Source organism: Mytilus californianus, unplaced genomic scaffold (assembly GCF_021869535.1).
Source record: "Mytilus californianus isolate M0D057914Y unplaced genomic scaffold, xbMytCali1.0.p SCAF_9, whole genome shotgun sequence".
NCBI lineage: Eukaryota > Metazoa > Mollusca > Bivalvia > Mytilida > Mytilidae > Mytilus > Mytilus californianus.
The window spans coordinates 67392052-67405765 of record NW_026262745.1 but is presented as its reverse complement, the minus strand read 5'-3'; the positions used below and the strand labels follow the sequence as shown (position 1 = coordinate 67405765).

At 32.0% G+C, this 13714-nt stretch overlaps 1 protein-coding gene across 1 annotated transcript; it reads left to right on the top strand.

Moving 5' to 3' along the window:
* The first annotated feature begins 7414 nt into the window (after nucleotides 1–7414).
* On the top strand, nucleotides 7415–13226 carry LOC127714689 (uncharacterized). Its single transcript, XM_052220756.1, has 2 exons — nucleotides 7415–7865; nucleotides 12014–13226. Exons 1-2 carry the CDS (start codon nucleotides 7418–7420, stop codon nucleotides 12622–12624), a joined length of 1059 nt encoding a protein of 352 aa, XP_052076716.1. The 5' UTR covers nucleotides 7415–7417; the 3' UTR covers nucleotides 12625–13226.
* The last annotated feature ends 488 nt before the right edge of the window (nucleotides 13227–13714 follow it).

The following is a 13714-nucleotide window of genomic DNA, read 5'->3' as shown; positions in this document are numbered from 1 at the left end:
CTTTTTACTACATTTTTTTTGACAGCAATAACAAAAAAAAAATGTAAAAATCGTCGTCATTTAAGGACATTTACCTTTAGAAGAAAAATTCTAATAATACCGCCTTGTTGACAATGTGAATATATTGTCTTGGGAATCAATTTCTCTCCATCTTAAATAAATTTTTCACAAGGTAAAAATCGTTATGTATTGGCAATAATTCTTAAAAGAAGTCCATTGACAATGTCGGCTATGATGATCTATTTGCAGATCTTGTCTTGCTGATCATATGTCATGTATATTTTGTGCACAGTTTAACTATATTTTTCGCTTTAAATGCTCAAATGGACAAAAAACCATTAATAAAGAGTAAAAGTCAAAACTGGAGTTTACTGGATGTTTCGTGCCTGTAACATATTTGTAGATCGTGTCTTCCTTATCATTTTTTTCTATTTATCGTCTCTCTCTGTTCAGTATAGTTTGCTAGTTAATAGGAAAAAACGAAAATAATTGTAAAAATCGGTATTGAAGGGTAATGACTCCAATAAATTGTGGTATGATAAATTTTAACCAACTAGCAAATACGAAGACCTTGACATTTGGACAGGTTTGGCCCTGCAACATTTCAAGACAATAGACAAAACAAACAAGTGTTCTATCTTGAGCCATGCCGGCTATTTTGGACGGCAGACTGGATCATCGACAAATTAAACATACATAAACCTTTAATTTCCAGAAGTGCGAAAGTACAAAACAGGTATTTCTGATTCAGAAATAGACAAATTTAACCCTTTTTTTCAATATTATTCAAGTTTCTATTTTATTGAATGTAAACATCTAACAAGGATCCAGCAGTGATCTCATATAATCAAGCATCCATTTTATACCTAAACTATTCAAATAGTTAAAAAAAAAATTGAAGTCACAGCTTTGCGTAAGAACTAATTGAAATGAAATATCTATTACTTTTTATACATTCCTCTTTACCAGACCAGACCAAGGGCTTCTATTACTTAAATAGTGAAACGGAAATGCAGAAGAATCAGAGGGAGAGAGACAATCAAACAGACATAACGACAGACACTCGTCACAGCATAATGACAGCAGACAGACAGAGTGTATAATGACAGCAGACAGACGGAGTGTACAATGACAGTAGACCGACAGAGTGTATAATGACAGCAGACAGACAGACAGAGGACAAGTACATAGAAGACATGCATATAGACTGTAAGCATGGTAAGTGTGATTGTGTGTTTTATTTTTCTCCTGTTTTGTCTGAAGTTTTGGGGTAAATTGTGATTTTATGAATATTCTCAGTTATACAGTTACATGTATTTTCAATTTCCATTTTAAGACTTCAATTTGTAATTTTAGCATCATATTGAAGTACGTAAATGTAGAAGAAGAGCGAGGTCAAATCAGATTATAAAAGAAGTGATATGCATTTTTTTTCTAATTACATATTAATTGTGATACGTTGTTTTATCTTGGTTTGGATACTCGGTATTATCGCTTGGTGTATTTAATGACATAACACATCCTTTCACATTATCACATCTGAGGTACATTAAAAAGAAATGTATATCCAAAAAACTGTTTAAAATATTAAAACTTAATTAAACTGACAAAATGACAGTGGAGCAAATAGTATGTTCAAAGTGGGTTTTTTAAAACACGATTTCGGTTAATTGTATGCAACCAACCAGCTCACTCATGGAACCTTCATTGATGTTTCAGCAACAATACATTCACTTTCGACAATACAATTTAAAGCAAGAAGATAAACCAACGAACATAGCGAAACATCATGTCCTTGTTACTTAGCACGTGAGATGACCTCCGGCTTTTTGTAGGGTTTGTGTCGCTCAGTTTTAGGTTTCTATCTTGTTTTGTTTTTTTAATTGCTGTTGTCTTTACTTTGCCATGTATTCAAATTTGTTCTCCCTTTGGTACATGTATCTCCTGTCGCTCTGTTTTTCGCTCTAAATACCAATACCAACATCTGCATGTGTCAATTTTGCCAGCTTTGAAACAAAAGCCTGCACGGCTTGCTATCAAGGATATAATAAGTTTTCTCATTACACCTTACGAATAAAAAAATGTATTTTTACACTATTGTTAACTTTCCTTTTTTTTAGGGTGATGTTCCCCTGGCACCATCTCACGGTTTTTGTATATCCTGACTAGTCCGCTATGCCCGTATCTGTAGTGACGTTTTGGATTTCAATGAGCGTAATATATGTACCACTGGTAAATTATTCAGTCAAGGATTTCGTTACCGCAAATTACTTAAAACCTTTACAAAATTCTTCTATAGACACAAATATTTAGTTTAAAAGTTTGGCTGTAGCTGTAAAAAACTTATTTCAGACGGAATAACACATCCTAAATTTTACGGTGACGTTGTTTATCGAGCCTGGAAATTTATATACGATCCGGGTAAACTTATCAGTCCTTTAAATAAACTTATTCTAAAAGGTTCCAATTCCACACTGTAATTAGATCTTCGATTATTGTTTTTATTGGTATAAATATTGATTTTGTTATCAGTAAATTAAAATCATACTAAATAGTTTTGTTATACACATATACACTTTAACGGTACTACAATCTGACGATATCTTTATTTTTGAATTGCACAAGGTCATATTTTTCTCTGACTGTTAATGAAGTCTTTACGCTAAATCCGTTGAATCATGGATGTGTACTGATTGATACTAAGTCTTATATACATGATTTTTTTTATAAGTTGTTATTGGCTATGAACTAGCTGTCAATAACTGCGAGTACTCTCCGATCTGTACTTAGTGTCCGTTTTGTTGTTAGGGGCGAGGGATATACACCCCTGTCACGTCCGGTCTGTGATGTTTTTCTGCTTTGTATCGATCTGATGAGTTAAGCTTTTTTCAACTGATTTTTATACTTTGTTTTTATGTTGTGCTGTTAAACTAATGTCCCAGGTTAGAGGGAAGGTTTAGCGTTCACAAACATGTTTAACCCCGCCACATTCTGTATGTGCCTGTCCTAAGTCAGGAGCCTGTAGTTCAGTGATTGTCGTTGGTTCATGTCTTTCATATTTGTTTTTCGTGAATTGTTTTGAATTAAATTAAGCCGTTAGTTCTGTCTATTGAATTGATTCATATTTTTAATGTCGAGGACTTTCATATCCGACTATACGGTATGGAATTTTCTTATTTTTGAAGGTCGTACGGTTGCCTATAATTGCTTACATCCACTTTATTTTAACTTTGGTAGATAGTTTTCTAATTGGCAATCATACCATATCTTCTCATGTTTATATTGTGTAATGTTTTATTAATTACCTTTGATATAGATGACAATTACATTTCTCCGCACATCGAAAACCGAAAAAACCTATCGGACATGGAAGACATAAAGATCCACCAGCAGAAGTGAAACCGCTTGTACAGTCTATGTGAATATTGTAAGGTTCATGATCTCGACATTAAAAGCAATAAATACATGCATATACAAAAAGGGTGAAAGAAAGTCCGAAAATATGTCGAAAACGAGATATGATGAAATGATCAAATTGACCTAAACTGTAATGCATGGTGATATGCATAGGAAAACAATGACTTTTGATTTAAAATGACGAATCATTTATCTTTCATTAATTTATACAGAAAACTGAATTGATATAAAATGAGTGAATAGACATGAAGGATATATTAGATGTTGAACTTCATACATTTAGCAATGGTTCCAAAGTTAGATATGGAGCATACACTTACTAACGTCTTGTAGCCAAAAATTAAAAAGAAAAACAAAATAATCTGTTCTTTCACACTTGAATAGCTGTAATATTTGTTTGGCAGGCTGGTTCATCAGACACAGTTTTTCAAGTACACTCTCAAAGGAAGATGTGACCAAACTTTGATTTTAATTGATTTAGTGATTTTAGAGGTAAATATGTGTGTACAATATATTCATAGACGGACACTCATATGAGACGATGGACGGCAAATACCGGACGCAAAGCTATATCAATAGCTCACAGCAGGCCTTTGGGCAGGTTTAGCTAATGATTAATTATTTTGAATCACTTTCATTTGATATACTGTTGTATCAGGAAATGATACATGTATAGCGTTAGTCATTTACATACAGCCATTCGTCTGCAAATTTTACAATAATTTCCTCTATCGATAATAACAAAAAGCGCGTTACTTGCGCATAATAATTTTAATGATTTTTACGCTTTACATTTTATCATAAAAAATATTCACAAACATTACTAATAAAACATTTTTTGAATAAGGAGAACTAAGAATCTTACGTTTACATCCAATGTCAAGCTGTTCATAGTTGTTACAACAGAAGTACTTCGTAATATAAAATGTCCTATACATGTTGTTATTTGATGTTGACCTGTTCTCATTTACAAAAAATTAATTTTGCGTGTTGAAAATGAAAAAAAAAGTCAAAGAAATGTCTATAAATTGCCATCAGTCTTAATAAAGGATAATATGTCAGTACGCTCTACTAAATGCACATGTTTAAAGTTATAATGTCTGAACCTAATGAATTGCAATATATTTCATTGGTGTTAAATCCCAGTTGTCAAAGGAACAAAAACATCGAGTTAATCCCGTGGCGTCTAGTTGTTATTCTTCCGTAGTTAAAACAGGTCTGATAAAGACTCATCGGTGGCTCTCAAATAAAAACAGCGAAAGTCCAAATAAAGTACACTGTTAAAAACATCGAAATAAGAGTAAAATAACATGTGTACAGTGATACCAACAAACACGAGTACACAATGTATTATAAAAGAGGGACAAAAGATACCAAAGTGACATTCAAACTCCTACGTCGAAAGTAAACTGACAACGCCATGGCTTAAAAAGAAAAAGACCAACAGACAAACAATAGTACACAAAATACAACATAGAAAACTAAAGACTGAGCAACACGAACCCCACCAAAGTATGGGGGGATCTCAGGTGCTTCAGAAGGGTAGGCAGATCCTGCTCCACATATGGCACCCGTCAAGTTGCTCATGTTAGTACAAACCCGGTTGTAAGTCTAATTCGGTAGGTCACATTCGGGAAAACGGAGACTGGATTGTAGTTATGACATTTGATACATATCCGCTATCATCTGTGAAACGGATATTCCATAACGGTCAACCAACTTGTGATGGCGTCCGTAAAGATTACGAAGGGATGATTTTATTCAACTTCACCACTTGAAACTCTTGGTTGAATAGCTTCCTAGTGAGCAGCAGGCCTCTATCAAGGGAATCATCATAGGAAATACAAGCCCTGGAATATCATTAACTGGGAGATATATACTCCGTTTGCAGGCGCTGCTGGAATGTTGCTACATAGAAATGGAAAGTTCACAATTGGGAAGCTGAAATCATCTCTTTTGTGGTAAAGTTTTGTAAAAGTAACATAATGAGTTAAGTACAATTGTTATATGTTGCAAGCATTCTTATGTTGTCTTTCTCCTGTCGTTCATGTTCACGTGCTGTCTTGCTTTAATTTATTCAAAATATCAACTAAAGAAGATTAGACCTTTATCATCACTACGGAAGAATAAAAAAAAAGACACCTAGGGATTAACTCGCGGTTTATGTTCTTTTGAAAATTGGGATTTTAAGCATAGATCTATGATGAGTTTATTTGCTTGAGCGTGACATCAACTCATTGACCACTGTGTTTGTATAAGCAAAATATAAACAAGTTAGTATAATTGAATATTCTCTTACAGTTAAAAACTGACATCACAATATTAACTTTTGGGCATTAGTATACGGTACTTCCTAAAGATTATTTTTTTAAATACGTGTATATAGGAAAAACTGCAAAGATATTCATTTCGATCTGGTTTCAAAAAGTATGAAAACAAATATCTTGCATAATGCAGAACTAAAAACTTCATTTTATAACACTGACAGAAAGAAGCACTTTAAAAATATTTATATCAAGTACAGAAGAAAGTAGCAAAAGCAAAAGTTATTCGAAATTTATTTCTGTATTTGATGGTTATCGACCAACACAGGGACACATATATATCAGCTGATTGTAGTAATTGGAAAGTCAATCATCCTTCTCTTTCTTAAAAAAAACTGAAAACAACAGTTTATAAAGTTAATGCGAACAAAGCGCTTTACAGGGACTACCCTGATCAGGAACGCACCAAAGCCGAATATTTAAAAGCCAAGGACATTTAAAAATATAAAAAAAAAATGAAGAGCTATTTGACCAAAATATGACCTCAAAACATCAAACACTAAATAAATAAATAGCTTTCGTACCTGCTGCATACTCAAAATGAAAAAAAACATCTTCCGAAACAAGCGTGTAAATACAAAAATATAACTAAATCCATGTTCCCGTCAAAGTGTAAACAATTTAAACAACCCACAATACTATTGTACATATCATGTTAATAAAAAGAGCTGAATATAATTGAATTAACCGGAAATTATAGATTATAAAGCAAAATTATATATACATGTACTAGTGAATCTAAAATTGTACCCTTTCTTTTTTCTGGAAATTAATACTTGAAATCCAAAATGTACCCATCATCATTCTCGAACGAAGAATTTCATTTAATCAAAAATCCATCAAGAGTGAATAGTAGAAAAGCGACAAAAAAAAAACATATGGCAAAAACAAAATACGATTAAAAGACAAACAACATTATACAAAACACTTAATAGAAAACTAACTACTGAGCAACACAAACCAGTCAAAAATTCGGGCTGATCTCAGGTGCTCCGTTCTAACTTGGAATGACCTAATAATATGTGGTCATTTGACCCATATTATCTAACTATGGTACAACTGGTGATTTTAATCATATAATAAATTGATTTATGTTTTTATTGTTTACGGTATTGAATCAACTTTTGCAAACTATCAGGAAACCGTCATGATAGATGTTTAAAAAAACAAATACTTTATAATAACGGTTTTAACGGTGAAATAAAGGTTTTGTTTAATACCAGCTGATCTCTCACGTATTTGTCGAAATAAGAAGACACAGATAGCTTTTTCTGAGTAAATCAAAGGTTTGTCATGAAGGTAGGGGACATTTTATTTTATGGTTTGAACCGTAAAAACGCTTCACTTTGTTGGTCTTCAAAAGTATTTAACCTACGCTTACACATAATTTTAAAGGAAAACATAAAGTAGATTAAATCGATCTATTTTTACAAGGTAAGATTCGGGAACTGAGTTAACATGTTTCTTTTCAAATCTAGATAATCAAGTTTTAATAATTATTTATGCAAGACAAAACAAGAATTAACGTCCAGGATCAATAAGTTCAGCATGAAACATGAAACCGAAATCAAGGCAATTAATATATTTTGTTTGATTTTCTCTACCTTTACAACTGGGATTTGTTAGATCTAAAAATACATTGAAAATTCCTGTATTCAAGGAAGTAACACAAACAAATGGCGGATGTGATCATTTTAGAGGATAATATTGAATATAACGTGCATAACGCATCTGCTGAGAGTACAAACACTGCAAACAGCACTATAAGTACTTCGTCAGCAGATACACTTTTAGTACTGACAAGAAACCGCTTGTTGAGGAATGCATGTAAAGATTTACTCAACACATTTCATCGCTATAAGGAAACAATGGAAGAATTGATAGAAAAGCCCGTTGAAATTCTTGATAAACAAACTAACAATTGCATCTCTGCTGACAAGGCTACGTTAAAATTGTCTGAGAAAATATTAAAACAAGCTGTTCGTTTACTGAAGGAAGGTGTGAAAACTATGAAAAAAGCAATGAATGAACATAGTCGCAAAATCGAAGAACTATGTAACTATGAAGATTGTTCGAACAGCTACTCTAGTAAAGTTATTTTCGAAAATTGTAAAACAGCGAAAGGTAATTGTATGCATTACTCGTTGTCTTGTTTAGCATTGGCAAAATGTTTATCTATTGATATTCATGTTGATTCCATCTTTGTTCATTTGCATGATACATCGTATACTGATACGTATAATGTATCGCACACATGAAAAATGATTGTTTTGTCAGTATTTTTAAAACTTAATTGTCCTACAGTAATTTCTGTAAAAATGAAAAGGTACCCTAAGGTTTTGTAAATATATTAATCATTAAACCGCTGATCAGACAGAGATACAGACTCAGACTCCTAATTAGTTAATGTATCTCAATTTTCTTTGTGAATTAGTGATAATACATCAGAAGATAATCCTTGGTCCACTGCAAGCCTACACATTAAGCAAGAACAACAATTTATTCCGAATGCATTATTGTTATAATATATAATATTGACTAACATTATATTTGTTGTTCATATAATTAAAACAAAGTCTGTCAGATAAAGTTCTAGTTTTATATATAACTAACTAATTTCAAAGTTACTAAGATTAAACAGACATCATCATTGAATATATTTCGCATTTTTCCTTAAAGCAGACGTTTTGAATTTAAAAAATGCTACTAGATTTAGTTATTTTTATTCTAAAAAATGCGACAAAATTATATATCCCGCACCTGTAAAAAATGTTGAATTCAATACATGTAAAACTTTAAAAATGATTTGTAAAAGAAATCATTCGTCTTTTGATGTGTCGTAATGACAAAGATGACTACACCTAGTTTACGTTTCACAGGTTCACATGGTTTGTATTGAACAACTACAAGTGCTATACACCATAGTATTAAAGATCGTTCCGTTAGCGAACATTTATTATGTAAACTTTTAACCGCAATAATAACACGAATACAACTAAAAACAAAAACCTAAATAGCGCAATATCATTATGGTATCAGGTCACAAAGTATGAAGGTACAATTGATTATTTTATTTAAATGAAGATCAAAGTGCATTGTCGAGTTGAAAAATCTACAACGACAACATAGAAAATCATGTGTACCATACAAATAATTCAAAACGAAATACCATTATACAAATGATTAAGGTTGGGAGGGGTTAGCTGCACTGACGTGCTCGAACTCCGAATGCTGATAAAGTGCGGTTGAGTGTAGACACTAGTAAAACCAAATTTGTTATTCGTTGTTTTTTGTCTTACATCATTGAATAGTAAGGGTAAAAAATGACCTGTCATGATCACATTTTACGTGACATTTTATGTAAAAGGTATACTAAATACAAACAGTTTCTGGATACCCTAAAAGCCAGTCAAATACACTGATAGGCATTACCTGTTGTGTTTTTGTGTAGGTTCTCAAAATAGGAAATAGTCATGAGTATTTAAATGAGTATTATAAACATATTGTACAGTTACTCTGAAAAGTCATGAAGATATTTCAATCCTGAATGTAATGTAAAGGAAAATATATCAACAAATTCAAGCAATTTCATTTATATTATATTTAATTTTTCAAACACTGTCAGAAAAATGTTTTGTTAAATGTCTGCAAAAACTGATGAAACAATGATGTTGTATATACCTTAAAAATCAAAAATAGAGATGGAATTCAACTGATTGAAATTTATCAAATGATTTAATCAATTTAGTTAAAAGATGTTAAAAACAGTCATTAAAAAAAGGTTTTAACACACCTTTTTCTATAAGACTTTCTGTAAGGTCTCTTTTCAGTTTTATGTGTGAATCAGTGAACATCGTCTCGCCAAAATAGGAACTGCAATCAAGTTCAGACGGAAAATTAAGGATTTTGATTAAGGGGACGATTACAGTTGGGATAAAAAAAAAAAACAGATATATATCAGCATGCATCATACACAGCTAACGTACTCTGTTACCGTTGACTTGTTTCAAGGATATCAAAATCTAACCTAACACATAAAGTAAAGTACAGCCTACCACTAAACACTGAATCACTATACCTTCATGCTTCTTTCCATTTTTCCCAAAAACAAACATTTTCTAAATTCTTAACTACAATTTTAAACCGTTAAAGGTTATATATGATTAGTGTTTCTCTTTTAAAAGATTTAGAATCTTGAAACATTTTAAAAACGTTTTAAAAACGGCCTGGTTTAAACTGATGGAGAATAACACATTTAATTGTATGTGTCCTTTGTGCTTTTCCTGATTTACCAGAAATGCTCATATCCCAAATTTCATAAGAAAGTGTGGTATAAAACTCAAACATGATAAGAGCTATATGACACCATAAAAATTATTTGCATTTGAGTTATCTCCTATACCACTGATCTATATGTTTGGCATCTGGTACGAGTTGTTATGATCTACTGTTTGATTAGCACTAGTCTAGGTAGCAATAAACAATTAGAAAAAAAAGTTGACACTCATAATTTTTAACCAACCTCTTTCGCTTGATTTCTAACAAATAAGGCTTAATGTTTGTGTTATATATGTGCATATGTATAGAAACAGTATCTTCCATAGATTTGATTTCCAATAATGAAAATGGTGAAATATAATCGCTTTTTGGTGTAACCATGGCAACAGTCTGTATTTATTTGATGCAAAATATTGCAAAAAGGAGGATGAAAATGTCACACAAGTCCCCACTATTTGGTCCTAAGTAGAATCTCAATACATTATAGTGATACATGTACCTCTTCTGAAACCATTGAGATTTATCTATCAAGAGGTAAAAAAAATCATATCTATTTTACCTTGTTGTTCCATTAAATTGAATTGGAAAGTTCGAGGGTCAAATATTTGTTGAAAAACACTACAATAACTTTTAGAACTATGGGCGAATGTGAACATACGGACTGTCAAACAGACAAATGGCCTATAAAACATGCAAAACACAATCATGATGTTCATATTAACCATCTTTGAAGGCTGTATTATTCTTCAGCTATCTAAAAATAAATTTTCTTGCACAAAAACAATCATATTTAACAAAATCACCATGGCCAAATTACGAAACTAAAATCCTAACTGTGTATTGCTACCTACAAGGTTTTATTTGGGTTTAAGTGATTACCAGTTGCATCACAAACAAATACGCTGGCCATCATTAAGTTTTATCATTTTTACTCGAATTTCAGGGAAAATGTGCTATCTATTAAAACACACTTTAGAAATGTGAAGGTGCACTTGATAAGTTCCTGTCAATCTCCCTTCTTACAAGTTTTCTGGATTGCATACACTATTTGATTATCAAGAACACAAAATATGCAATGATGCTGACATCTTAGAAAAAAATTACTTCTTCGTACTTGGACTTTGATCTTGATTTAACGTAAATTGCACCGTACGATTTTTTTACGACCACGCAAAGCAAAACGTACAGATGATCAGCTTCCGAATGGTAGATAAATTAGCCGTGTGTTAGATGGGTGCATTAATAAATTAATTGTATGGTTAATGCCACTACACATAATATATAAATTAAGAAGATGTGGTATAAGTGACAATGAGACAACTCTCCACCAGGGACCAAATGACATAGAAGTTAACAGCTATTGGTTACCGTTCGGTCTTCAAAAATGAGCAAAACCCATACCGCATAGTCAGCTATAAAAGGCCCCGACATGACAAATGTAAAATAATTCAAACGAGAAAACTAACGGCCTGGTTTTCCACCATTTTCTACATAAGAAAATGCCAGTACCGAGTCAGGAATTTGACAGTTGTTGTCCATTCGTTTGATGTGTTTGTGCTTTGGATTTTGCCATTTGATAAGGGTTTCCGTTTTGAATTTTCCTCGGAGTTCAGTATATTTGTGATTTAACTTTTTATGTACAAAATAATGAACGAAATACAAACATAATATACAGCAACACACGTCAACCACTGAATTAAAGACTCATGACTTTGAACAGACACATACAGAATGTTTATAGTTTAAAGAAAAACATATATTCTCGATATTAAAATTCGTCAAACGTTTTACTAATGTACAACAATAGTTTCACATCAGTCAAAGTTCTGACCAATGTAAAATAATTTTCAAAAGGCGTAATGAATGAACATTTTAATGAGGAAAGCAAAGACACATGACCTAAATAACAGGAATATTCATGTGTTTAGAAATGTGATTTAGATAGATAAAAGCTGTGTAACAATGACAATGTTGTTTTTTTTTTCATTTTACAGGAAATGAAATCAGTAGTGAAATGTATGGTTTGGAAAACACTAGTAGTATAGCGTCATCTGATATTGATGTTACTTACCAATATGATGTATGTCCACGTTTGAAAGGTCAACCGCATGGAGATAGTTACACAAATCAGATATCATCAAAGACTAATGTGCATAGGACTCCTTCACATCAATGGAAATGTACTAATTCTAGTTCTGACGAAAGTGCCATTGATTGTTGTATTGAGGAAAGAGCCAGTGATGTTAGTTCTGATGAAAGTGTCAATGATTCATTCACGTGTTCGGAATCCGAATACAAAAATGACTTTTACACAAGTGCAATAATTTGTTCATCAGTTTCTGATGTTGAAAGTTTAACTAAAGAATTAACTGAAAATCATAACTTCCGTACCAAGGATGAACTAATTTTCACTGAAATCTATAATGCGTCTTTCGAAGATTGTACTCCAGTAAATGGTGAAAAAACTAGAAACGTTTTTACAGACTGGGGTCCATTTGTTGAGGAATTGGTGGACGTATTTGAGGATATTGCCTCCTTACCGGATGAGAACAATCCGTTAGGTAATAAAATTGACCGTAGGACTATAATCGAAATATTTGTGTGACTCCCTCGGGGCTTTATAAATATTTGAATTAAAGCAAATTTAACTTACAGAAAATCAATATGCAACATAAAATTACTAAAACATACCTTTTTTCAAGGTGTTTTTTTTTAATTTTTTTTATACGTGAACTGCAAGAAGAAAGTTTTTTTTTTATCAATTTTTCCTATATACACAATATTCATTTAGATAAATTACCAGTAAGTTCTAGAATCCTCGCCTCAGTTGAGCTAAGAAGCTAACACACATATTTGTTTAGTTGATAGTACATATAGTTAATCAAAACATAATTTCCGGATAAGGTTCACATTAGGTAAAACGTAAATAAAAGGATGCAGAAATTAGAACAACACCATAGAAAAAATCATGCGTCGGAATTGCACTTTTGTACCCACATACAAAAGAAACGCCAAAACCCAGAAACCCGAAAGCAGGATGTACAAATAAAACCTTACCGATATCAAAATGTGTATATGTCATTGATTTACTACGGTACAGTATCCATCAGCTATTGCACATTAGCAAACGAGTAAGGCGGTGGCGAATCTTGTTCGGTATGTTGGACATTGGAACGACTTGGAGAAAAAATCATTACAGCTCTGCTATTACCATCTACAAGAAATAAATATATCTAACTATGTCTCTTCTCATTTAAATACATTTATATTTATTTTAGATTGAAATCGAAACATTTGATACCAAACCGAGTTATATACTAACAGTTAAAGTAGTACGATTACTGATTTAGGCAGATTCAATACACTGACTTAAAACTGTTCATTCAAAGAATATACTGATATGAATCTACAGTCAATAATTTAAGTTTATATTATTCAAGCCTAATTTTCAGTTATACTTAACATTTTGTTGTGTCCTTGATTCGTTTGACACTATTTTTTGCAGCGTGTTTGATTTATCTTTCTTTTTACATTAAATGACAGGTTTTATTATCAACATCTTTACTTAAATATGTGTACACTTATAGTCACATATTTATTGGTTACATACATAGATGTATATTCCACCACTACATCAAGTGTGATACTCTTTCTCTTCGTTCGAAATAGTAAAGTTTTCAAACTTAAAACACGAG